Source organism: Lithobates pipiens, unplaced genomic scaffold (assembly GCF_037356315.1).
Source record: "Lithobates pipiens isolate NorthernLeopardFrog02 unplaced genomic scaffold, aLitPip1_a1.2 Scaffold_1, whole genome shotgun sequence".
Classification (NCBI taxonomy): Eukaryota; Metazoa; Chordata; class Amphibia; order Anura; family Ranidae; genus Lithobates; species Lithobates pipiens.
The window spans coordinates 174667971-174695953 of record NW_027507685.1 but is presented as its reverse complement, the minus strand read 5'-3'; the positions used below and the strand labels follow the sequence as shown (position 1 = coordinate 174695953).

The 27983-nt window shown below is 44.4% G+C and overlaps 1 protein-coding gene across 1 annotated transcript in view; it reads left to right on the top strand.

Moving 5' to 3' along the window:
- Positions 1 to 27983, top strand: part of WDR62 (WD repeat domain 62) — a 74602-nt gene that overhangs the window by 9537 nt on the left and 37082 nt on the right. The window contains exons 5-18 of the mRNA XM_077478909.1: positions 442 to 612; positions 3150 to 3287; positions 5699 to 5878; positions 9941 to 10101; positions 13345 to 13534; positions 13629 to 13763; positions 14321 to 14487; positions 15848 to 15939; positions 16049 to 16174; positions 18886 to 18956; positions 20757 to 20878; positions 23000 to 23072; positions 24614 to 24725; positions 25726 to 25789. Of these exons, the coding sequence (XP_077335035.1) occupies positions 442 to 612; positions 3150 to 3287; positions 5699 to 5878; positions 9941 to 10101; positions 13345 to 13534; positions 13629 to 13763; positions 14321 to 14487; positions 15848 to 15939; positions 16049 to 16174; positions 18886 to 18956; positions 20757 to 20878; positions 23000 to 23072; positions 24614 to 24725; positions 25726 to 25789 (1802 nt within the window). The remainder of the gene's footprint in view (positions 1 to 441; positions 613 to 3149; positions 3288 to 5698; positions 5879 to 9940; positions 10102 to 13344; positions 13535 to 13628; positions 13764 to 14320; positions 14488 to 15847; positions 15940 to 16048; positions 16175 to 18885; positions 18957 to 20756; positions 20879 to 22999; positions 23073 to 24613; positions 24726 to 25725; positions 25790 to 27983) is intronic.

The following is a 27983-nucleotide window of genomic DNA, read 5'->3' as shown; positions in this document are numbered from 1 at the left end:
AGTCCCTATAAACGCGTATACGTCTGTACCTGTAGAAATGTGTAGCCATCAATTTTCATCCACAGTTATGTACGCCCGTGGCCATATGCATGTTTACCCTTGACTTCCATAAGTGACTGTATCCAACACCAGGAAAACACTGGAATTTTTCCTATATGGCCAGATTCAGTTAAAGGCAATGATTCTTAAGATGGATAAAAGTGTGTTGTTGGTGTGTGTGTTTTTTGCTTATTTTTTCTTTATTTTAATTTTTTTCTTTATAGATGCCCTAAGCATAAATTTGCATTTAACCCTTGCAGTGTGAGGGTAGCTCCTCTGCAAGGACAGGTTCCCCCCCCACCTCCCCCCAACAAACTTTTAGAAGTCTTTCTTTCAACAGCCTTGCGCACATTCTTTCGACTTTTTTTTTAATTTTTTTTATTTTTTATTTCCTCTTTTCAGAGTGGCCACAAGCCAGCCGTGCGGATCTGGGATGTGGCAGAGAAGGCTCAGGTTTCTGAGTTGCTTGGACACAAACATGGAGTGTCCTGCGTCTGCTTCTCCCCCAACATGAAGTATGTTGTTTCTGTGGGATACCAGCATGACATGGTGGTCAATGTATGGGACTGGAAGGTAAGAAACTTACTAGCTGAGCCCCTGGGAACATCTATAATAGAGGGTTAACAGGGCAGGTGCAAGGGTTTTTGACACCCTAGGCAAACATTTTTTGCACCCTATGACTCCACCCCCTTTGCCCTGCCCATATGACAGGAGGCGGTACTATACAGGAAACGTCGGCTCTGCTTCCGTTAGAGCCGACTCCTTTCTTCACACTGATGCTCGGGAATGGCGGGACAGGAACCCGCAATCTGGGCTTGCGGACCCACCATCCCAGAGCAGGAGGTGGCGGCCACTTCAGAGGGTGCCAGCGGTTGGGCACCCCTGCTGTAAGACATGCATTATGTGTTTATTTCTGTGTGGAGGCCTCCACTCCTCAGCAGCTGGGCACACATGACAGCTGGGAAGGCTGTCCTGTCTGTGGAGGAGGAGGTCTCCATAGGAGAAGAATAGGCCCTGGCAACATTCAGTCACCCATCCATAGGAAGCAATGTATGGACACACACCCTATATACCACTACATACAATGTCAGTGTTCTTCACTCACTGGCCAGGGTTCTGCAGCTAACGGCCCTGCCAGGAACAATCCCTGCCCCCCAAGCTCCAACTGTCACCAGTCACCGACCCAGCAGCGCCCGCTACTCCTCCTATAGGCTAGAACACATGCTGCACCTGTACAGGACAGGCCAGGAGGGAGAGTGGCCTCTACGAATGGTGGTGACACGAGGGGGGAGAATCAGGGGTCACACACATGATTTACCGGAGACACAGGTCATTTATAATAGAGGTGCGCAGTGGATGTTTGCTTCCATTCCACTGGGACATGTCAGTGCTGCGCCTCTATAATGACACTAGGGAGTGGCTGCCTGAGTTGCATCCAGCAGAGGCATCCCCTGCATGCCTCTGGAAAGTCTCTCAGAAGTTACATAGTTGGTCTGGTTAAAGACACAAGTCCATATAGTTCTCCCCCCCCCCCCCCCCCCCCTTAAGTGTACCCCTTCAGGTACACTTAAAGCCCATCTCTGGTTAATTCTTTCTTTGAATCTCCATGCGGGGTGGCTGTTCAAGCACTGTATGGGTCAACTGCTCGTTTTGCCTAGGGGTGAGCGGAAAGGATATACTCGCCCGATTCTTTTTATTTTTATTTTTATTTTTTTTCCAGAAAATGGCGCTCTCCCCATGGTCCAGTGGTGGACTGTTCCTGGTCTATGGAGTCTGCTCTGAGCTTGATTATGTAAGGAACAGTCCATTATTCAAGACTGCTGGAGTGTGGGGGTGCCAGACTTGTGCTTGGAGGATCAGGTAAGTAGATCTCTGCTGTCGTCTCCCCTAGAAAAAAAAAGAGCAGTTAACCCTTGTAGTGCAGGCACAGTCCCACTGCACGGGGGATTTATTTATTTTCGCCCACAGTGGGGCTTTGAACAGGAACTCTACTCTCAATGATGCTTTTTTACAATTTTTTTTTTTTTTTTTTTTACATAATCCACTGGGTTGTTAAACAAAATACATGCCTACCCACCCAGAAAATACAGCATGATCTGTTGTAAGCCGCCGCTCCATCCTAGCACTCTGGGTCCTGTGCTGCTATACTCTAATCTGACATAATCAGAAGGCCAGCTGACTTTTGCTGTTTTTGCAGCCAGCCCTCTGATAAAGTGGCGCAATACAGTGGGCATGGCCAAGTGCATACTCGGCATGGTAGAAACTGAGTGGGTGGTGGAGAGGAATATGATGGCAACTAAAAGAAGGTGAAAGGTCCACTTTAAAGTGAACCTGTGTTTTTTGCCCATCACAACGGGTCCATTTTTATGCTGGGAAAAACAGCTGCACATACCTTTTCCTTTTTATCCCTCACTGCTCTGTTCAGTCCCCTTTTGAGAGAAGAGAGGGAACAGCTTGGAGCTTACACAAGGCTGAGGATTCTCCTCCCATGACTATTTGGCTAAGGGTCTGTGTTGATGGGCTTTGGGCTTGGTGGCTTTGGTTTCTGAGACTATTCATAAATGATTGACCGGTGCATTTTTACCGGTTAATAATGGTGCGTTTTTACTTTATTTTTTTTACCATTGACCCCCTTTTCTCTCATGCATTAAAGGTAACATGTTGCTTTGTATTGCATAGAAAGCATGGGCTTGCTTTAAGGGTACTAAACACAACCTTTTTTTATACACTGGAAAAAAGAGGAAAAAGGGATGCACTAACTATTTTTAATTAATTAATTTATTTTTTTACACCATTTATTGATTTAAAAAAATAAATAAATCGAGTGATGTACTCACAAGCTCATTAATACAATCCAAAACAGGTATGCTAGGTCCTCTGCACCAACTTGTTATCACTAAAGGAAGCCATGCAGGTCTAGAAGTCTAATGCGTTTCAAAGGGGTGTCCCCTCTTCAGGCCAAAAATTCTAAGCATTTGACCCGGTAGTGTCTACCCATAGCCTAGACCTAGAGGATTTTGAAGTGTGAATTATATATAAAATATTTTTTTAACCTCCCTCCCCCCAATATATGTATATTACCATTCTATGCCATTTGAATATCTCCACAGAACAATAATGTGGTTGCCAAGAACAAAGTCTCCAGTAAGGTCAGCGCTGTGTCTTTTTCTGAGGACAGCAGCTATTTTGTAACCGCAGGCCACCGTCATGTCAAGTTCTGGTATCTGGAGACTTCAAGGCAATCTCAGGTATGTAAAGCTTCAGCCTTGTGGCGGAGATTTTGAAATATAATATTTTATAGCAAGGAGCTCCAAGGGAGCCATTGTGAGGACTTTCTAATTTACTATGCCCCTTTTTTATATTTATAATTTTTTTTTTTTTTATTTCTAGTTGCTATAGTTACTCTTCTCTCCTCCTGTTGGCCTCTTCCCCCTCCTTCTCTGTGTAGTCTCTTAGAACTGAGATTTATGAAGCATTCTGAAGATTTAGATAGATTTATTTTTTTCTTCTCAATTGTATAACTTCTAGATGTGCCTGTGTATCCATTTCCTTCCCAAGAGCTAAACTACAGGCAGCTCTATAAGGCACACATTGGTGTAGCTCTGGAACTATAAATATATTGTGTGTACAAATTTATTACGTGTGGTTTTTTGTTTTTTATTTATTTATTTATTTTTTCTTTATTGTAAGCAATATACACAAAGTACCTAGGTTTGTCTTGGTTTCTACCTCCTTGCAGTCTACTGTACAGCAGATCTCGTAGAGGGGAAGGGGCAAAGCAGCACAAGGAGCCATTGGGTGTGTCATGGTGCAAGGAGCATGCCGATAAGAGGAGAGCAGAGAAACAAAGATAAGCTCATCAGTATGCTGCTCCTAATTTCACTTTGCAGTAACAGGGTAGAGGAGACCTGTGTGTAAAACTGCAGCAGAATATGACCACGTTCCCTTCCCTATTAGTTGTAGGTTTTAGGATTGAATGGACTGAAATGCAATACCTTTTTGCCTGAAATAAATGGCGTGTGTGTGTGTGTGTGTGTGTTTTTTTTTTTTTTTAAACCTGTATTTCAATGGTAGTGGTTTGCCTGGAGTTGACCTTTTTAAGCTTGCTATACACGAGTCAACATTCAACCTAGTGGGTCAAAAAAAAAATGATCCCATTCTCCCCCCCCCCATCCACATATTTTAAGAATTTATTGGGGGGAGGGGGAATCCTCCCTGCTGTGCCTTTGCATGCTGACAGTGGGGAGACTTCCCACCTTCTGATTATACTGATCAGTGCTGCAGTTTGTCTGTGGTGTTGAATAGGCAAATGCACACTGAGAAGAGTGGTTGAAAAGAAGTGAGTCGCTAGAATGACTTCTCTTTAACCACAGTGGTCACACATGGATTGAGATTGGGCTGGTCCCTGCTGAACCAGCATCATTTCAATCTGTGTATGGCCAGCATTAGGCTCCATGCACACTAGCAGCTCCTACACTTGGGTTTAGGAGCTTTTGGCTTTTTTCCTTTTTTATTTAGCGTCTAAACTCAACTCCATAAAAGCCTATGTGTCCATATACACAGGCTTTTAAGATTGGTTGCGGTTGGGGGTTCAACCTCCCCTAACCTTCCTCATGAACACTGAAGAATCGCTTTCAGGATAGGAACGCTTTGACCGCCGGCCCTAAAATCGTGTTGCATTTAGCGTTTTTTCATGGCTGCCGGTAAAAGTGAAACAAGTGTACATGAAGTTGAGGCTTGGCTAAATCAAATTCTGCTGCTTTAGTGTAGATGTACAATGCATAGAAGACGGGCCTATATGCATGGGACACAATGGCTGCCGTGTTGGTGAAGTGTAACCTGAGCCCACCGACTTTGTGGTGGTCAAGGATGAGGAAATTGTCATGTCAAAGCCACATTACACTGGAGAATAATGGTGGTCATACACGTTTTGAAAAATTGATCATTTATGTTTATTGGAAACAATCGATTTGAATAAGTTGTGGACTATAGACCGATTTATCAATCGATATGCCACACGTGGCAAAGCGGATTTCAATTTAAATGTTAAGAAGAAATGATTCTAACTTGCAATTGTAAATTATCAACATATATTTTTTTCCACTATGTAATCTCATTGATTGTATTGTATGTATTGATTGTATTCATGAAAGTATCACAGTGCTGCTGACTGATTTCAAACATTTGATTAACCTTTCTCTTTGGCTGTTCGATGTTGTGGCTTTTTGATCGTTTGATTTAATTGCTTTGATCAAATCAAAGTGTGTGTGTGTGTGTGTGTGTGTGTGTGTGTGTGTGTGTGTGTGTGTGTGTGTGTGTGACCATCGTTCGATGGTGAGTCTAATACTAATGTTCTGCAAAGCCTTGTGCTTGTTACCATGATGCCTGTACTGTGTTCTATGTAGGTGCTTGGCCATGTTTCAGAAGAATATGTGCTTTTGCCTTATTCCAGGAGGTATATTATGATAGTGGCCTACACAGCTTGCCTTCTCATACTGGTGCTCATTGTCTAGAGTTTAATTTTAAATGCAAAATGTATGTCTGTTACACAATATGTCCCAACTACCTTGCTATATGATCTGATAAAATCTTTGAAACCACTTGTATAGTCCGATCTGAACTTAGCCAGCATGGTAACTGTAAGTGACTGTGTTTTTAGGTTGGGACGGTCCCTCTGGTGGGCCGCTCTGGACTGCTCGGTGACCTCCACAATAACGTGTTTGGTGGTGTTGCGTGTGGCAAAGGCAAGAATGCTGGAAGCACGTTCTGCGTATCGTTTTCTGGAGTTCTCTGTCAGTTCAATGAAAAAAGAGTCCTAGACAAATGGTTGAAATTAAAGGTGAGACGGATAACTGCTAAGAACCGTTTGTATTTTCTGCTTTTGTTGTATGGAAACTGAGCGGTCTTGTCATGAGGGAGAGATAACCTCAAGGAACATGTCACCAGCACCACACACAGTATGGTCTCCTCATTCATAGCCGTGTTATATTTATCATCCTTGATTGTGGGCCGAGGCCTAGACATTGACACCAGTCCATTGCAATCTGCCATCACGATTTGTAGTTGTCTACTGGCTTTAAGCTGTTTTTACATTTAAAACTAAAAGACCTCATCAGTCAAAACCATTGCAAAGACGTTTTTATATTAGCAAACAAACTGAAAAAAACTCCATCAATTGCAGCCTCACTGTGCCCCATCAAAAGCAGCCATTGTGCCCATCGAATGCCCCCCACCCACCATCTGCCTGGCACTTCCCTGTCTATGATTGGCTAAAACACAGGCGCTGTTGTCCAATCCAGTGACTGGTAACAGACCGGAGAGGCGGTTCAATGTTAGAAAAGTGGATGAATATTTGCTTTCCTAACACGGCTGGGTGAACTGCGAGCACCAAGCATGGCGCTCGCTGTTTACTTTTTTTTTTTTTAATTAAGCCTATGGCCCTAATCAGGTGCTTCAAAATCGTCTCTCCCGCCGCTGTAATTCAGGTGCCTGAAAAGGGACCAGATGCCTAAATAGGAAGTGGCAGCGGCGGCCATGGATAGATTTATGCAATGCATGAATCTATCTATTGGTGATAGAGGGGGCGGCACCCGTACACCCTTATGGACGCACCGCCACTGCTAGTCACATTCAACTAGGCTGTAAGGGTGAAGATTTTTAGCTAGTTATGGTGCCTTAGTTGTCTCGATCCATTCACCATAAAATGTGATAGTATGTTCCTGTCATTGGTTAGAACCAAACAAGCTGTTTTCATAAACTGCAAAATTCAAACTTTTAGGGGCCATTCACACAAGAATGCCATGTGAGAAACCCGTGTTTTGTGCCGGTTTCTTACACCGCATTCCAATCGCGCTGCCCTTGCAATCTGCACTGGTTGTCAGTGCAAAGTTAACGACCCCTCAAATGCAGGCTGTAAATAAAGTGTGTTTTTCCCACATTGGATCACATGGTACTTTGCAGTGCATTTCCAATAGTAGTGCATGCGCTACTTTTGGTGCGATTTTTGTTTTCTTTTTCAGCTCAATCGAAAAAAATGGGCTGAAATTGCACTGCATGTGAATCGCACAGGAACCGCAGTGACCTGTGTGGTTCACTTGCCATTACTACTACAGCAGGCCGTAGATAATGAGATTTTCTTTCCTACAACCATGGGTTGCCGCTGGCAATCTCATGCCAAAAATAAGAGATGCTAGTTGTACCCAAGTGTATTGATGAATCGACTTTGGTACATTAATCAAATCTTGGCCGGTTCAGCAGGAACCACATTTGAGGGATTTTAACCATCTGTGGTTGGCTTAAGGGACAGATGGCATTCATCAAGGATCTCTCACAGGGCATGGACTTGGCTGCATCAAGCCCCCAGGTCACTTCCCAGGTACTCGCAGACGTACTAGGAAGATGCAATAGGACCAATCGGGGGGAGTAGGTTGGTGACTTGTGAGGAAGCTAGCAGGAGCATTGACGAGAGATGTTTGCATATGCCCGGTTGGAGGAGAAGATGGGTATATGGAATGTGCCCAGATGCAAAGGCTTAAAGATGTAGTGTTGAGGTGAACAGAGCATACTGTGAACAGTGCCTTCAAGCAGGAGCGGCCGGTGAAGTGCTTGCAGCCAGAAGCGACAGGAATGGTATATCGGGGGGGGGGGGGGGGGACAGTGCCAGGAGCAACAGGAATAGTGTATTGGGGGGGGGGGGGGGCAGTGCCAGGAGCAACAGGAATTGTGTATTGGGGGGGGGGGGGGGGGACAGTGCCAGAAGCAATAGGAATGGTGTATGGGGGGGGGGGACAGTGCCAGGAGCAACATGAATGGTGTATGGGGGGGGGCAGTGCCAGGAGCAACATGAATGGTGTATGGGGGGGGCAGTGCCAGGAGCAACAGGAATGGTGTATTGGGGGGGGGGGGGGGCGACAGTGCCAGGAGCAATAGGAATGGTGTATGGGGGGGGCAGTGCCAGGAGCAACAAGAATGGTGTATGGGGGGGCAGTGCCAGAAGCAACAGGAATGATGTATTGGGGGGGGGGGGGCAGTGCCAGGAGCAATAGGAATGGTCTATTGAGGGGACAGTGGCAGGAGCAATAGGAATGGTGTATTGGGGGGGGGGGGGACAGTGCCAGAAGCAATAGGAATGGTGTATGGGGGGGGGGGACAGTGCCAGGAGCAACATGAATGGTGTATGGGGGGGGGCAGTGCCAGGAGCAACATGAATGGTGTATGGGGGGGGCAGTGCCAGGAGCAACAGGAATGGTGTATTGGGGGGGGGGGGGGCGACAGTGCCAGGAGCAATAGGAATGGTGTATGGGGGGGGCAGTGCCAGGAGCAACAAGAATGGTGTATGGGGGGGCAGTGCCAGAAGCAACAGGAATGATGTATTGGGGGGGGGCAGTGCCAGGAGCAATAGGAATGGTCTATTGAGGGGACAGTGGCAGGAGCAATAGGAATGGTGTATTGGGGGGGGGGGGGACAGTGCCAGGAGCAACAGGAATGGTGTATTGGGGGGGGGGGGACAGTGCCAGGAGCAACAGGAATGGTGTATTGGGGGGACAGTGCCAGGAGCAACAGGAATGGTGTATTGGGGGGGGGGGGGACAGTGCCAGGAGCAACAGGAATGGTGTATTGGGGGGGGGGGGGGACAGTGCCAGGAGCAACATGAATGGTGTATTGGGGGGGACAGTGCCAGGAGCAACAGGAATGGTGTATTGGGGGGGACAGTGCCAGGAGCAACAGGAATGGTGTATTGGGGGGGGGGGGGACAGTGCCAGGAGCAACAGGAATAGTGTATTGGGGGGGGGGGGCAGTGCCAGGAGCAACAGGAATTGTGTATTGGGGGGGGGGGGGGGACAGTGCCAGAAGCAATAGGAATGGTGTATGGGGGGGGGGGGACAGTGCCAGGAGCAACATGAATGGTGTATGGGGGGGGGGGGGCAGTGCCAGGAGCAACATGAATGGTGTATGGGGGGGGCAGTGCCAGGAGCAACAGGAATGTTGTATTGGGGGGGGGGGGCGACAGTGCCAGGAGCAATAGGAATGGTGTATGGGGGGGCAGTGCCAGGAGCAACAAGAATGGTGTATGGGGGGGCAGTGCCAGAAGCAACAGGAATGATGTATTGGGGGGGAGGGGGCAGTGCCAGGAGCAATAGGAATGGTCTATTGAGGGGACAGTGGCAGGAGCAATAGGAATGGTGTATTGGGGGGGGGGACAGTGCCAGGAGCAACAGGAATGGTGTATTGGGGGGGGGGGGGACAGTGCCAGGAGCAACAGGAATGGTGTATTGGGGGGGAACAGTGCCAGGAGCAACAAGAATGGTGTATGGGGGGGGGGGGACAATGCCAGGAGCAAAAGGAATGGTGTATTGGGGGGGGGGGGCAGTGCCAGGAGCAACAGGAATGGTGTGTCAGGAACATTGCCAGCAGCCAGGCAGCAGCCAGGGGCAACAGATGGGGTGTACCAGAAACAATGACAGCCAATACTCAAGGTTTATCCTATAAACTGCATGGATCAAGAGGCGCAAGAACAAAAGAGGCACACAAGGGCAGGTTTGAAAACCTTGTGGGACAAACCTTGCTTTTGCGTCTTTCCACTGAGTGCGCTGGCCCTTTACGGATGCAGCTGAGTGATGCATTGTCATCTGAGCTGCGGCACTCGGGATAAAACCTGGAGGTGTGCATGGCTACAAGCCCTAGCAGACATACTGCTGGAACGGGGAAGGTAAGTATCCGCTACAATTATAGACTTCCAGTTAAATTGCTTGAATGCTCAAGAAAATAATAAAATCACGAGTGGCAGATTGCTATGAGGCACTCCGTTGTATTCCAATTTTTTTCAGTAAAAAAAAAAAAAAAAAAAAATGTTTTTGTTAAATGTTTTCCAACTCTACTCTCCTGTTCCCGTCACTGTCAGGTGTCTGCCTCCTATTGCCTGTGTGTCACGGAGCAGCTTGTGTTCTGTGGCTGCGAGGAGGGCATTGTCCGAATCTTTAGCGCTCACAATCTCCAGTATGTGACCGATTTACCTAGACCTCATCACCTGGGTGTGGACGTTGCTCTGGGGCTTGATCCAAGGTAATGCAAGTGCAATTGCTAATGTAGTTTTGTAGTGTTGAAAGGGAATGTGTGGTTTGCTCATGCTGGACAAAGCCAGAAGTTTACCTTTTAATGCCGCCATCCTGTGCATAATATACTCTCCTTTGCTTGTACACTCTGGCCAGTCCACTCAGCACTGGAGAGCGATGCAATCAGCCCAGTGTTATCTCCTATTAAATCTCCCTTACATGTGCCTGAGTCTCCCTCCACCATGTAACAGACTAAGCCAGTCACCAAGCACCAGTGCTGTCATGTGAGAAGATTCACACACGTTAAGGAAAAGCTGTTTCTTTATTTTTCTTGATCAGTAAGTGCAAAGCTGTGATCTAAAACTGAGTGTGTTGTTGAACATTTGGGCCACATTTTCTATCAGTGTCCTGACCTGGGAAAATTCCAATAAAATGAATTTAACTACAAATCGCACTTATAGAAAACTAGTCGTCTCTTCTTCTGTGTCACATAGTTGCGTCCTCTGACTGCTGTGGTTCCTCCTGCCAACCCAACCCATAGTCATTGCAGGCTAGATGGACAAGTAGAATCCTGTGTAGTGTGGCTAAAGGAATCTAAATCCCTTATGTGTTTTTCTGCAGTGAAAAAGTGAAAAAAAAAAAAATCTCCTTTTTCTCTTTCTTCTCCTTTCTCTCTTTCTTCTCCTTTCTTTCTTCTCTTCTCTTCTCTCTTCTTTCGTCTCTTCTCTCCTCTTTCTTCTCTTCTCTCCTCTTTCTTCTCTCTCTCTTCTCTCCTCTTTCTTCTCTCTCTTCTCTTCTCTCCTCTTCTCTTCTCTCTTCTCTCTTCTCTCTTCTCTCCTCTCTCCTCTTCTCTTCTCTCCTCTCTCCTCTTCTCTTCTCTCCTCTCTCCTCTTCTCTCTCTCTCTCTCTCTCTTCTCTCTCTCTTCTCTCTCTCTTCTCTTCTCTTCTCTTCTTCTCTTCTCTTCTCTTCTCTCTTCTCTTCTCTTCTCTTCTCTTCTCTTCTCTTCTCTTCTCTTCTCTCTTCTCTTCTCTTCTCTTCTCTTCTCTTCTCTCCTCTCCTCTCCTCTCCTCTCCTCTTCTCCTCTTCCTCCTCTTCTCCTCTTCTCCTCTTCTCTCTCTTCTCTCTTCTCTTCTTCTCTTCTTCTCTTCTTCTCTTCTTCTCTCCTCTCCTCTCTCCTCTTCTCTTCTCTTCTCTTCTCTCCTCTTCCTTCTCTTCTCTCCTCTCTCCTCTTCTCTTCTCTCCTCTCTCCTCTTCTCTTCTCTCCTCTCTCCTCTTCTCTTCTCTCCTCTCTCCTCTTCTCTTCTCTCCTCTCTCCTCTTCTCTTCTCTCCTCTCTCCTCTTCTCTTCTCTCCTCTCTCCTCTTCTCTTCTCTCCTCTCTCCTCTTCTCTTCTCCTCCTCTCTCCTCTTCTCTTCTCTCCTCTCTCCTCTTCTCTTCTCTCCTCTCTCCTCTTCTCTTCTCTCCTCTCTCCTCTTCTCTTCTCTCCTCTCTTTCTCTTTCTTTTTTTCTCTCTTTTTTTGTCTTTTTTTTTTTTTTTTTCTCATCCTCTTTCTCTCCCCAAGTGATCAAATTACCATGTTACACAAAGTTAAAACAATTGGTTAATAAATTGTCCAAGCATCTGACCAACCAATTTATATGATCATAAGGATAAAATTCTCCTGTGCCAGTAATTATTCCCTGCATATGATTATGGTGATTCACTGAGGCTAGTGGAGCGACACTGACGCCACATCTCGCCCCTGACTCGCATCCAAATCGATGCTTGGACCACATGCTGGCTCCATGGGATGGAGCGGATGAACCACCATACATGCGCTGAAATCTGTTTAAACTTGTGAGTTGTTATTGTTACTCCTAAATGTCATATTAGTTGCTGCACTTAGATGGTGCTGCTCTCCTTCTGTTCTGCATCTCCAGAGCTCCTTCTAGCTCGTACCAGAGCCTGCATCTGTCCAAAACCCAGTACCCTACTCTCTGGGACTTCAATTGCTTCTGAACTTGCATTTCATGAACTTTCATCTTATGAACTTCTTCTTATGACAAAGTTTAATTGCCCCCTTTCGCCCCACCCAGCCAAAAGTGTGCATATGAGTGTTTTATTTATGTATACAGCATAATCATATGCAGGGAATCATTACTTGCACAGGTAAGTAGAATTCTGCTGCTTTTGCATGGTTATGCTCTTTGGATTCCCAGCCACACATAAGGACATTTTAAAATCGCCTCTTATCACCTTCCTTCCTAACTATTCTGCCCTACACATGGACCTGGCTACTAGTTCTGACTACATTTTGACTTTAAGAGTATGTAAACCCTAAAGCAGGTCATAGATTATATTTTGATAAGGGAATCTAGTGTTTTTTTAATTTATTTTATTTCCTGCAACCCGTTGTTGCAGGAAAGGAAATCGCTAGATCCCCCTCATCAACACAATCCATGTTGATGGGGAAATACCTTCCACTGAGCTATTGTCTTCTCCCGGTGGGAGGGGGCACGGGGAGAGCACAGGGATTATTGCTAGTGGCTATAGCTGCTGGCATTAATCGTATATTAAAATATGACATGCTGGTTGTACCCAAGCCGATTGATGGATCAACTTTGGTACAATCAGCCTGCCTGGACTGAATCTAGGCTCGTCCCTGCTGAACCGGCCGAGATTTAATCCATTTTTGGACAGCTTTACAACAAACCTCTTATCGCTATTTTGATCTGTTAAATATTCCAAGACGATGATTTCAGGCATTTTGTTTTTATACCTGATGATAATTTTTTTTGTATTGTACTGGTTTATTACAAAACGTATTGAATAAAAAAAATGCAGAAAAAGAAGAAAAAAAAAAAAAGAGAAAAATACCAATATATAAACCTTTTTGTTGCTATATCTGTTCGGCAAGTGCCAAAAATACCGGTTGTTCCTGCCAGAGATCTGATAACGCCCTGTGTGCTCTGCAGCACTCTTGGCAGTTATATTGTTCCCTGTTATCTCCTGAGGACTGCATAACTCTTCCCCTCTGTTATGGAGAAGAGGTAGTCCTGTTTTAGGTTGACAGTGCTGCTCCTCCAGAGATATAGTGTAGTAAGTGAGCATTGTCACCCAGGAACCAGAAATGTTGCTGGCAGGATCTACAGATAAAAAGAAGAGGAAAAAAAAAATGCAATCCTGCCCTCTAAGGACTAGTAAGCTGCAATATGTGTTCTTTGGTTTATGTATGCTATAGCTGTAATTTTCAGTGTATTATCTCTCTTGCAGCTCTCTGTTTGTAAAGCAGGCAGATTCCGGTTATGCGGACACTTGCGCCCTGGTATATGATGAAGGCAATCAGTGGCTGTGCTGTGTGTATAATGACCACAGTATATACGTGTGGGATGTCAGCAACACCCGAAAGGTTGGAAAGGTGTACTCGGCTCTGTATCACAGCTCCTACATCTGGAATGTGGAGGCAAGTTTTGTCTAATGCTGTTGTGCAATTGGTAAGCTATCTGTGTATAGTGACCTTCCGGATCTGAGACTAAGCTTGAGTCTGTGTCATTTAGGTGCATCCTGACATTGGAAAGAAAATGCATTTAAGCCAAGGCTCATTTTTTACTTGTTCTTCTGACAACAGCATTCGTTTGTGGAACCTGGAGAAGAGCCTGTACCCGACTCAGAAGAGGAACATCTATAGTAATGTAATGAGTATTTTGGTAAATGTGTGTTTAACCAGTTGAGGTCCGGGCCATAGCCGAATGACGGCTACAGCGCAGACCTCTTTCTGGGAGGCCGTCATAGAGCATCCTCCCCTGTGCATGCGCCCCACGCTGTGATCACCGAGTCACGGAGACTCAGCTGATCACCGATCCTAGTAAGCTGCCGGTCCTGGCTCCTTACCATGTGATCAGCTGTCAGCCAATGACAGCTGATCACATGATGTAAACAAAAGCTCGGTGATCCATTTACAAAAAATAAAAACCGCAGAGGTGATCAAATACAACCAAAAGAAAGCTCTATTTGTGTGAAAAAAATGTAATTTGGGTACAGTGTTTGTATGACCGCACAATTGTCATTCAAAGTGCCACAGCGCTGAAAGCTGAAAATGGGGGCTCCTGTCCAGACCAATTTTCAGCGCTAAGTGCCCAGTAAGAAAGTGGTTAATAATGTGTTTGGCAGAAGGCCATTATTTTATACTTTTTTTTATTTTTTTTTTATTTTTATTTTCCCCCTTTTTTTTTGTTTTTTTTGTTTTAAGGAATTACACAAAGTGATATATGTTGAGAACAATATTCAGTATTTGAAGGACATCTCTGCCACTAATGAAAAGCCTGAGCCCAAAGACTCAAAAAGCGGAATTCGTGTCCTGAAAATCCACAATGATGGGCTTCAGCTGGCATCTGGAGACCGGATGGGAAATATAAGGTATGTCAACACGATATCACCCCCTTTTAAATGCAGACTAAGCTGTCCAGTCCAACCTTGTGACTTTCCTGGGCTAAGTTGGAAGAAGAGGAATTGTCTTGGGCCGCACATAAAATACAATAATAAGGATAGTTCATGAGCAGAAAGTCGGGTCAGACCATGGATAATGTACCTATCTGAGTAATAAGCCTCTTCTTCTTCCTTCTTCTTTCTTCTTCTCCTCAAAGGTTTCTCAAGCTGCTCATCAGATATTTGGGTTTTAATTTTGCCCTTCGTGTGCTTTATCTGTAAATAGTTGCTCACAAATGTAGGTGTTGTGTGTGTTTTTTTTTTTTTTTTTTTTTTTAGCCACATGTGTAAATGCATGATTTTTACAAAAGTCCCCCAAAAAATAATAATTCTTAAGTAAGTTTTTCTATTTTTTGTGTTGGGCTGTATTCGTAGCCGTCTTGAGTCACAGGTTGGACATCCCTGCTTTACAAATTACACATACTTGCAACTTCTTCAAAAAACATGCAGATATGGCTAGCTGACAGGCAATGTGTTCTGACACTTCTGGGTAATGCTGCCCCATCACATCTCTACTAGTCCATTACTATGATGGACTGCCTTACTGGCCAATAGGAGTATGCAAGTGGCAAAAAAAAAAAAATGATGAAACAATCAAGGATTTGGCTGTATCTGCAGGCTCTTTAAACGTGCACCTCCTAGGTATGTGAACCTTTTCATCACGAAAAAAAACAAGGGTAAAAATTCTCTTTAAGGGCTAGTCGCACACTAAAACATTAAATTCTAGTGTGCAGACTGGCGTCCGTTTTGTAAAGGGGGGGGGGGGGGCGGTGTGATGTGCTGCTCCCCTCCTTTTTTGATTTGTACAAAGTTAAACTCCATTTCAGTTCCTTCCCTGCAGTGCGGTGACTTGCAACACCATCCGAAGTACTGTGGAGTCTGCATATTTCACATCATTCATCACACAAGTGCTGCGGTGTGGCCGGGTCATATGGAAAACAATTGTTTTCTATGTGCCCTTGATTGACTTGCATTCAACAGTCATCACGCATGGTGTGAGCAGGTCCCAACACTGCTGTGAGCAATACAAGTAAGAATGTATATCTTCTGAGTGGGTGACCATCGCAATTACCCCTGGCAGTTGCCCATTATATTGTTCTTTCAGGAAGATGGATTTTGGGTACCTGGGTATGTATGAACCAGCAAAATTCCATTTTAGAAATGGCTGTTGGAGGGTTTTGTATTGTGTACACTTTGGAATTTTTTTTGTTTCCGATTTTACTGTATTGTAACAGGCTTGTCTATAGCTGGTGTGTGTTCTAGAGACTTTACATTTGTGAAATCCACCTAGGATTTATGATCTGCAGAACTTTGAGGAGTTGCTGACGATTGAGGCTCATGATGGAGAGGTTCTATGCTTGGAATATTCCAGTCCTTTGGCTGGTAGGTGTGACAAGAAATGTCCCATTGTTGTATACAGTTGGTGTGTAGAATATTGTTTTTTTTTTTTGTTTTACATAACTTTAAATCTAAATTTCCTCCTTCCCTGCAGGTGTGACATTGTTGGCATCTGCCAGCAGGGACCGTCTGATCCATGTTCTCTGTGTGGAGCGCAATTATAGTTTGCTGCAGACGTTGGATGACCATTCTTCGTCCATAACAGCGGTGAAGTTTGCAGGTGTGTTATATTCTATGGTTGACCACCTTATTGAGATGGGGGTGTTTTTTTTTTGTTTTGTTTTTTACACGCAGAGTGTATGTGTGTGTGTGTATGTATATGTATGTGTGTGTATATATGTATGTATGTATATATGTATGTATGTGTGTGTGTATATATATATATATATATATATATATATATATATATATATATATATATATATATATATATATATATATATATATATATATATATATATATATATATATATATATATATATATATATATATATATATATATATATATTCTACATCAGTGTATAACTTAAACTTTAATTAAAGAACTTTGAAGCACAATAAGGGCTAGTTTATACTTGCTTCGGACACACTTTGGTAAAGCTCTCTGAACGCCAGTCAAAGCTCATGTCACTAATTAAAATGGTTAGCTGTAAGTCCTGTTTACACCTTGCTTTGGTGGGGCTTCAATGAGGCTTCAGTGGGGCATCAAGAGAATGTTGCCATAGACTTCTGTGGTGGCTTTGAAGCACCACTAAAGCTACATGGGGTATAATTTTTAAAGCAAAATCAAGGTGTAAACCGGACTGTAAGCTAACCATTTTATTTAGAAGGAAGTGTAAACTAGCCGTTCATGTTTGAAGCTGAAGCAAGTGTAAATGAGCCCTAAGGGTCAAAGTCCATCAAAGCGGCCTTATCGGTGCCCATCTGCAGCCTTACCATTGTGTCCTGACCAGTGCCCATCTGCTGCCACACCATTGCCAATCAATGCAGCCTGCTCAGTGCCCATCTGCCTCCACAGCATTGCCCATCAAAGCAGCCTCACCAGTGTCGGATTACACAGAACCAAGATCTCCTGTGTACCCACCGCTTCCTCCCCCTCTGAGGCAGCCAGGAATCTGCGTATAGCGCTTGCTATGTATCATCAGGGACATAATGTACCAGTCATGAAGTGTGATCCATGTCCACCTGTAGAAGTCTTCTCCTTTATGCTCTCAGGTCCTCCCCACTGTGATGGGGAAAGAGTTGTGCCACTTGACTGCCCCATCCATTCATACAATTTGTAGTATTGTTTGCCAGAATGCAAAGCATTCTGTCAATGGAGAACGGTCAGCTGAATAATCGCATCTGCCTTATCCAATCACAGAACACTTTTCATTCTGGGAAAATATAGAATTGGTTGTATGAATGGAGGAGTAGGGTGAAACGGGTGGGCAGGCAGCGTAACCCTTTCTTTGACAAAGGGGCACGCTTTACATTTTGGAGGAATAGAGCTTTAACCTCAGTGCATGGAAAGGCTTCTTGACCGTAAACTGTAAAACTGGAATAGTCTCCCTTAAGAACAAGTTCTGGCCAGATCAGTGAATTGTTTTAAAATGTTTCCGGATGCTTTCCTAAATTCAGAAAACCTAACTGGCTACTAATATTTAGAGGTAATAACGCCAGCGATTGTTGATCCAGGGGATGTATATGATTGCCTTCTGGGGGATCAGCAAGGAATTTTTTCCCCTCACTGTAACAAATTGGATCATACTTTATTAAGGTTTTTTTGCCTTCCTCTGGATCATCTGTGGGTATAGGATTCTGTATATGGAGGTCTAATGTATGCATTCTCTTTATTAGGCAGAAGTCATGTCCCTGGTGCTACATACCAAAGAACCAAATAATAAGTTGACCATGTTTCAAATTTTCATCTGCGTGATTTGCAGTGTTTACAGTTGGGCAGTGTACTAGTGCCAATGTTTCACAGTCCAATATTTAAAATTGGAATTAAATAATCATGTATACCATAAGAATCTTTTATCACCTGTGGATATGTAGATCCAGACTATAGTGCACATGCTTGTTTTGAAATATTCAGTTCATCTAAGTGTGTGTGTGTGTGTGTGTGTGTGTGTGTGTGTGTGTGTGTGTGTGCATGCATGCGCACACCCAGCTCTGACAGCTTGCGGCTTCACAGCCACGTGCGCACGTCCTGCTGCGCCTCTTCAATGACCAGGCAATCTTCTGGGACCTGTGACATGTTCCAGAAGACTGCAGGGAGGGGGAGAGGAGGAGTTGCCTGGGCAGAAGTGGGAGCTGAGTACTTGTCGAAACGAATGTAATATGTTGGGTACCTCTGCGCCAACTAGTTAAATGAAGAAATGAAAAGGGTTACTCCTACCCAAAAATGGCTATGTGTAGTTGGTAGTGCCGCGCAGTATATAGAGGAAAAAAAGGAAAACGGAGAGAGGTAGATAAGAGAAATATAGTAGGAAGTGATAATTCACTACGATGGAAAATTAGATAGAGATATGGGAATGAACATATACTTTCAATGAGTTGTGTCAATAGTCACCTCTTACTTGTCAAAACTAGGTACCCCCCCCCCCCCCCCCCAAAAAAGGACATGCTAAATGTGGCATGTCAGGGGGTCAGGACTCCTTAAAACAGAAGTTCCACTTTTGGGTGGAATGCCACTTTTAAAGATGATCCTGTCTTTTCTGATCCTCTCTTCCACTGTCCCCAATCTAGTAATGCTAAGTCGATGTGTTCCCTGGTTCACGCCTCACCCTCTGTGTATTTTGAAAGCACTCTAATTATTCTCTCACACAAATCGTGTCAAGAAGTTGGATCTCTTTTTACAACTCCTTATTTACGTATTGTACCTTAATGTGAATGGAGCCCTATCAGTTTTGTATACACTAAATTTAGATCTCTCGCTTTTCTTTAAGGTAATGCAGAGGAGATGCACATGATCAGCTGTGGAGCAGATAAGAGCATTTATTTCCGTCCAGCCCAAGTGGTAATTAATGACTAGTAATCTATTCTTGATTGGTTCTCAATCTTGTGTTGTCTGAGATTCTGAGCTCTTTAAATCGAAGGGTGTGGGGTTTTTTTTTTTTTCCTCCCTGAAGGTGGCCATTCCAATCATGTGATTTCTGTGGTTGACAGTCACAGGATCGGAAAGTTCCTGATTGCAAGTATACATCTGGAGCTTTCTGGTACCCATTCATTACTGTGCTGGTAGCGTGCAGGGGGCACCTTCTCTGCACAGCAAAATCATTTACCTAAGGCCCCTTTCACACTGGGGCGGTTTTCAGGCGTTACAGCGCTAAAAATAGCGCCTGTGTAGCGCTTGAAAAAAACCGGCCCCTTTCACTCCAGTGTGAAAGCCGGAGGGCTTTCACACTGGAGCGGTGCGCTGGCAGGACAGCGTATTCCCCGCTCCTACCCATTGAAATCAATGGGACAGCGTGGGAATACTGCCGGCAAAGCGCCGCTGCAGCGGCGCTTTGCGGGCGGTTTTAACGCTTTTTCGGCCGATAGCGGGGGTTAAAACCACCCCGCTAGCGCCCGCAGACCGCTGCTAAAACGACCGCCGACGCCCGCACCGCCCCAGTGTGAAAGGGGCCTAAGGCTACATATATGCAGCCACGTTTTAAAGCCCACTTGCAGAGAAGCTGCATATATGCATTGTACGTCTGCTGGAAAGAGTTAATACAGGAGGTTGCTTGCGCACACACAGGCGCCAATCTGGGAACATTTTTAATGAATGCAAATGCATTCTCTGATTTGACCAGGTGGAGAAGGGAGGCGTTGACATCAAAATCTCCACCTCGTTCAGTCAGAGAATGCTTTCAATTCATTGAGAAAATACAGTCTTCTCTGAATGACTGCTGTGGTGAATGTGTGACCTCCTCCTACATTCATAAAGCAGCAGGACAGCTGCTCCACACAAGACCCAGAAACTAGCGAAAAATAGGGTCCATTTTGTTGGAAGGCCCCATCCTTGCATTAGTTTGCGGAATTACTTTCCCTATTCTCCAGGTACTTCCTGAAATTTGATATCACTGGACCTCACATCCAGGATCTTGGGATAGCTAAGGATCCTAAAACTTGCTTTAATCAGTTTTTTTAGAAATGGGGGGGGGGGGGGGGGGGGGCTGCCATACAAGGGAGGGCCCTGTAGTTTTGTCTAGGTCCAGCTTCAAAGAAAAACTAAATTTTAAGTGACTCTTTCACTTACCAACTGAGTGTTCTCATGATGTCCAATTGCATGTGTAGCGCACACACCCTAGGGAGCTGCTGAGAATGAACTAGACCCCCCCCCCAAGACAGGCACTCCAGAGACAGAACAGTAGTGACTTTATTTTTATTTTTTTATTTTTTTGTGGTTTGAGGGGTAATAACGTGGATGAGAGGTTATGGGATGCCCCCTTCAGCTTCAGCAAACTTTAGGAACATTCTTCCTATATACAGCTCCAAATTCTTCCTCCAGCACATACTTGCTTGGTCCAGCTCTGAAGATTTGACAGTCGCTAGCAACGGCCCATTACAGGAAGGGACTCGCAGCCCCTATGAGTGTAGAACAGTAGAGTGACACAGCTTGTACTTTCACATCACAGGTTTCTCTGTTATAACATTTTATGAGTGGTGGTTCAAATTATTTGATGGGCTCACCGGTGATGACTCCACGGTAAAATAACCAAATAAGACTAGGAATCTTGGAAAGCAATGTTGTTTCCTGTCCCAACACTGTGTGTGTGTGTAATTTTATAATTTCACTATTTTTTTTTTTTTTTTTTATATATCTTATGTTTAGCTCCCAGAAGGGATTCATTTCTTGCGTTTACACCATGTTGTGGAGAAAACAACCTTGTATGACTTGGATATTGATGCCACTCAGAAGACCGCAGCTGTGGCATGTCAGGATAAAACTGTAAGGTAAATGTTTATCACCTTCTGTGTAATTTCCTATACAAAATACAGGGAGTGAATCGATTCCAAAAAAATCTTTAAGCAGCAAGCTTGACTTTTTGAATCGGTAGGGTAGTTAACGCACTTTAATCAGACACTTGGGGTAATTCTGTCGCTTATATAAAAATAAAGGCCTTTTCTGCTTTTAGTTTGTTTTTTGCTTTGATTTTTTCGTGTGTGTGTGTGTGTGTGTGTGTGTGTGTGACCTGGCATCCTTGCTGAGATCTAAGGAGACGTGAGAAAAGTTTATGGTCCATGTTAACCTTTTTTGATACCCGCTTGCATGACCACCTGTTTGCACAGGGGTCCATGCCATAAGGTGAGAGGGATTAGACTGGAGGTGGAGGGATTGTCACGCTACTGTGAAGAAAAAAAAAAAAAAAAATATATATAATATATATATATATATATATATATATATATATATATATATATATATATATATATAATTTATGTCCGTGCTACAGTTTGAATTTAAAACGTATTTGTGTGAACTGAAGTTACCGTATATACTCGAGTATAAGCCGAGATTTTCAGCCTCTTTTTTGAGGCTGAAAGTGCCCCCCTCGGCTTATACTCGAGTCATCGCTGTCTGCCCGCTCGATCAGCGTGTCGAGCAGACAGACAGCGGCCATTCTATTCAAAAGCCACGCCTCCGGCTCCGCCTTCGCCTGTGATAGGCGGAACACTGAATTTCCCAGCAGCCTGTGTTCCGCCTATCACGGACATCGTATCATCCTCGTACTACGGACGAGGATGATACGAAGGCAGTGATAGGCGGAACACAGGCTGCTGGGAAATTCAGTGTTCCGCCTATCACAGGCGAAGGAGGAGGCGCGGCTTTTGAATTTTACAATGGCCGCCGAAGAGGGCACGGGACGGAGGCAAGGCAAGGCACGGCACGGCACGGCACGGCACGGCACGGGACGGGACGGGACGGGACGGGACGGGACGGGACGGGACGGGACGGGACGGGACGGGACGGGACGGGACGGGACGGAGGCAAGGCAAGGCAAGGCAAGGCAAGGCAAGGCAAGACACGACGGCAAGGCACGGCACGGGACGGAACGGAGGCAAGGCACGGGACGGAGGCTCGGGACAAAGGTAGGCTGGACACACACACACACACACACACACACACACACACACACACACACACACACACACACACACACACACACACACACACACACACACACACACACACACACACACACACACACACACACACACACACACACACACACACACACACATATATATATACACACACACACACACACACACACACACAGGGATGGGTGGATGGATGGAGACACACACAGGGATGGGTGGATGGATGGAGACACACACACACAGGGATGGATGGATGGATGGACACACACACACACAGGGATGGATGGATGGATGGACACACACACACACAGGGATGGACGGACACACAGGGATGGACGGACACACAGGGATGGACGGACACACACACAGGGATGGACAGGCATGTCTCACCCTCGGCTTATACACGAGTCAATAAGTTTGCCAGTTTTTTTGGGGGTAAATTGGGGGCCTCGGCTTATATTCGGGTCGGCCTATACTCGAGTATATACGGTAAGTCATGGATTGTGGAAACGAACTAGTGTCGGGTGATTGCATATAGTGTATACCACGTTTACCACTGACTAATGCAGAGTTGCAATGCAAGGAGATCAGCTAAAAGTAGTTGGATCTGTATGTGCGTTGTTATTAAAAAAAAAAATGGATCGAACATGAAAATTTTATCAATAACAGCCCTAATTTAAAGGTATTCAATCATGTTTCCTCTTTCCCGTCTTGACTGGAGACTAGGTTCCTGAAGTCCCTCTTTATAGGTCTTATCCCTCGACACCTTTCACCATTTGTTGCCCACATATAAATAAAGGAGTTGCCGTTTCTGCAGCAATCCCAGTACTTTGGTGTGAAGGGTCCCTCAATGAATATCAGCGGAATGCTTGCATTGGCCCAGCTGGTTCCATTTTGTAAGGCCAGTGGTGCTGATTGGTAGAGAATGGGGCACATGGTATATTACACATTTTTTATTTTGTAAATTTATAGGTTCTACAATGTTCTAAGTGGTAAGCAAGAGAAGACTCTCAAAAGCCCTCAGACTGCGGGAGCCTTATTAAAGGTAAGCCAGCTTTTTTGTTGGTCCTGGATGGTAGACGCACACATTTTACTAAACACTGAGAAACTCCCACAGTCGGCATTCGTGGTACAAATGTATATCTTGGAGAGGATTGGCTGTCAAGTTGTTGGCTGCAGTTGTGTCTCCTCTTGGATAGCCCTATTGTTCAAACTGTAATGTGCCAGATGCCACACAGCTTATGCCAAAACCTGAGTATTCATTCTTTACCTGTAATAACTGTGCAGACTTACTTATGAAACATTCAGATTGGCTCCTTTTATATAGCCACACTTATTTGAGTAGAACTGTGGGGCCAAGGGGACCTGCATTGTTGGTTCTGATTGTTAGCTGACTTTTGTAGTGCTTCAGATAGAGGTCCTCCAGCCTTCATCTCTACTACTTCAACTCTTCTGCCCTCCTCTCTCTTATTGCACTAAAGTTTGTATTTATGCAACATGTGGCCTTCTATAGGTTGAATAATTTTTGCTTCCCGATTTCTGGCCTAGGCCAAAATGATGTCCTACATCCCAGAATTCTTCATGGGCGTGTTTTTTTTTTTTTTTTTTTCTCTTTCGTCTGGAGAGGGGCTTTCTTAGTGAAGCACACCCTCCTGACTGCATGCCTGAGGTGAGGGCAGATTGATTCCAGGAAGTAAATGCTATATGAATCATCTGCCATTACTCAAGTTGGCTGCATATAGAAATGCTAGTTTTTTTTTTTATCTTAATGATTTAAGATGAAAAGACTTTTCTGTGCAGCAGCCCCCCTAATACTTACCTGAGCCCCATCTTTGACCAGCAATGTCCACATGAGTCTCAGCCATCCATGACTCTCCCTCCTGATTGGCTGAGACAACAGCGTTTTTATTGGCCCCCACTGCTATCAAAGTCAGCTAATTGGGAGAGAGGGAGCCGGGGCGGGGCTCTATGTTATAATGGACACTGGAAGCTGTGACTTGGCCCGGGTGGGCCCATAGCAAGCTGCTTGCTGTGGGGGCACTTGACAAGAGGGAGGGTCCAGGAGCACAGAAGAGGAAGTTCCAGGCTGCTCTGTGTAAAACCATTACACATAGGAGGCAAGTATAACATGGTTTTTATAGAAAAATAAAGAAGACTTTACAATCGCTTAATGCATGGAAACATGCATGGGGCAGTTTACTTTGAACAATAAAATGAATTAAATGGCATTTTCAGTTTGTGGTGCTCAGATACAGTGTAGTCCTGCTTTAAGGCCGGGTTTACATATGTGCGGCCCGGTTCAAGTGCGATTCAGGCCCAAATTGTTTGCCTGAATTCACACTTGGATCAGACCCAAAAATGCACAGAACACCTTTAAAACTCGCACCATGGCCGCATCGGATTTGTGTGAACCGGCTGGCTCTATTGAGAACTGATCACACTTGCATGTCATGTGAATTGGATGTGGTGAAAACGACATCCAATTCGCACAGATCTGAACCCAGCCTAAGTGTGAGTGGGCTCTTTTCATAAAGTAACTTGCGGCCATCTCTGTATCAATACTGATCACTGTTCTTCCAATTACAGGTGCAGATGGATCCCTCTGGAAGGTTCTTTGCAACAAGCTGCTCCAATAAAACCATATCTCTGTTCGACATGCAAACTGGGGAGAGTGTAGCCATGATGTATGGACACTCGGGTCAGTCTTCTATTTGTTACTTGGATGTATTTGGGGAGGGAGTGGAGTAGATGTTGTCCTCGTTATCATGTCATATCTATAATGTCACCTATAAGAGCTGAGCAAATAATACCCCATGTTTTAGTTAAATATTGATTCACCTACTTCATCTATCTGTTGCTAACTGTGAAATATTCCAGTGGCCGTACAAAGACTTAATCAGCAACTGTGAGATCACTGTTTGCCAATGGCAGCTGCAATTGTTGCTGGTGTGGTGTCTTCTCTTCAGTGCATTGAGAGGATAGATTCATTCTCTGCAAAAGGGAAAGGACAAAGATTGGTTGCAAGAGTTTCATATAAAACTTGTAGGCACCCAAGTAAAGTGGGAGATACACAACCTTCTGAGTTGCAACCCTTCCCCAGTATTGTAAGAAAATTGAACTAGACCAGTGATGGCGAACCTCGGCACCCCAGATGTTTTGGAACTACATTTCCCATGATGCTCATGCACTCTGCAGTGTAGTCGAGCACCATAGGAGCATCACTGAACTAGACTATTAGAAAACTGGAATGGCTGTTGACACAAGAATTGGGAGTAGAAGAGAATTTCTCCCATACCTGGGATGACTGGGTTTTATTACATTTCTATTTAATTTTTTTTAATTAAAATTTTGTTTGACTTTTGTGACTATCAAAATAGGCACTTGCTGCATATTATCTAAGGAATATATTCCCTTGTTATACAAGGGATAAATAATGTAATTTAAACAGTATCAGTTCTTCTATTCTTATCCACTGTATTATTTATATTATAAAAGTTAACTTGTATCTTTTAACTGAAAACCTTTAATAAAAATGTAAGATTTGGCACCAGTATCATTAATGACGAGTACTGGGGGGGGTGGAAGAAGTATCGGTACTTGTACTCCGGTCTTATATTTTCTTCTCGTCGGTGTTGAATTTGTGGCTGCTATAGTCCCTCTGTGCAGTATATAATCTATGTTTTATGCTTATTCTTCAGATATTGTTACAGATATGAAGTTCACATATGACTGCAAAAGGCTGATTACAGTTTCTGGTGACAGGTTGGTTGTAGCCTGAAAAATTTATATTTTTTCTTGACATTCGTTTCTTTTATAATCACAGAATTTGGGCCCATTAGCAGGGGCGTACTTAAAGTGATTTGTAATTGATTACCTTGTAAAACAACCCATATAGTTTGTGATCACATTTTCTGTTTCCTCTGATCTCGGCTGCATAGGAGCAGGGGACCGGACATACATCTGTGCCACCTATCGGTGCCGCCCATCAATGCCACCTCATTGGTGCTACCTCATCAGTGCAGCCCCATTTGTGCCCACTGAAGGAGAAAACTTACTTATGTACAGAGTTTTCAGTCTTTTTTTATTTTTATTTTATTTTTTTATTCACTTAGCAGAAAATATAAATCCCAGAGATGATCAAATGCCACCAAAAGCTCTATTTGTGGGTAAAAAATGATAAAAATTTAGTTTGGGCACAGTGTTGTATGACCACGCAATTGTCATTCAATTGCAACAGCGCTGAATGCTGAAAACTGGTCTGGGCAGGAAAGTGTATAAATGCACGGTATTGAAGTGGTTAAATATAATCCAGAAAGTTGCATTATAAAAGAAAATATGACATTTTGCTATGTGCGTGATTCCCTGCAGATATACTTAAAGTGGAAGTAAACTCTCCTATCGTTTTCATCCACAGAAGCTGCCATCTTGGCCTCTGTTTAATCTTCAGCTGCCACGGTGCTGCACATGTGATCCGTTATGACACCAGCCATTGGGTGGTTTGACAGTTTGCTTGAGAGCACAGCCAATGTGCAGTTAGCATTCCCGGCATGCCGTTTTTTTAAACTGTTTAAATTGATGGGTTTACTTCCACTTTAAATTAATGAGTGGTCCACTTTTCGTTGATGTTGTCTAGTTGAAATAGTTCCCAATCTCGCTATAGCCGAATGATGGCTGCAGTGCAGGCGAACTTTTCAGGGAGGCGTCATATATGACATCTGTCAGTGCTCCGTGCTTCCTGCGCACCTCACTGCGGTGCACCTCGGCAATGATTACCTCCGGAAGCAGCTGATCACAGATCGGGGTAAAAAGCCAAACCCTCAAACTCAGACTTCAGAAGCCAAACACCCTTGGTAGATGGGAAATTCTCACCTAAGGCACTGACTGAGCCAAGTGGCCATAATGCAGCATTTTCCTTTAGTAAGATCGTTCAGAAAAGATGCATTATGGCCACTAGATGGTGCTGACGACGATCATGGCAAATCCACATATTGCTTTACTAAAGTGATAGGGGGGAAATCCTGCCAAAGTGAGGGAGTCTCTGGTTGTCGTCAGAGCTAGTGTCCACATTCCTTTTCTGGGGACAACTCCAAATTTTTGGAAAACTTCTTTTACTTTTGATAATGGTGAATAGGACAAATAGTGTGACTCTCCCTAACAAGGACACAGACTGCAATGATCCATCTCCACTCCACAAAAATACCTCGGACAATCCAATAGTTTTTTTTCCCTAAAAAGAAGGTAAAAATTATCAGACCTAGAAATAGAACATATTTCATATCTGTTCCGACTGACTCAATTCCCATTGGGAAAACCGTTAGTCTGTATGCTGGTCTGACGGACCAAATACGGTGCCAGGGAAGCTATTGGCTACTGGCTATTGAACTTTCTTTTCTAGTCCCGTCTTACGTCATCATGTTCAAAACTAACAGACTTTCGAAAAGACTTAGTCCGTTCGTGTGTGGCCAAGTCTGTTCTTTCAGAAAGTCAGTCGGAAGACCGTCGGCCCTAGTCTGCTGGAAAGTCCAGTCATGTATACGCGGCATTAAGCAGTCCACTGGATAGTGTTTCGCTAATCATGCTACAAACTTTTTTTTTGTAGTTCTAAAGCGGAACAAAAGTCTCTATAGGCACCTGTCCAATGCGCCAGCATCTTCTGAGTGACGGTCTTCGGGCCTCTTCATTGGTTGGTGGGAAGAGGCACCACTTCTACACATGTAGGAGGCCGTCATCCTGGCAATTGGAGACCAGCCCAGCGCTGCAAGTTTAAGCTGCACATGCGCAGCTCCGTTTACTGTGCCGGAGGAGACCATGAGCGGGCAGGTAGGGGTATTTTATTACAAAAGACAGTGCATGTCTCTTCTGCAATAAAAGCCTGCCTGCTCGCAGTTTTTACGGCAGGACTTTAGATCCACTTTAGAAAATATTTCAAGTTATTTGAGTTATTGTAGAATCTTGC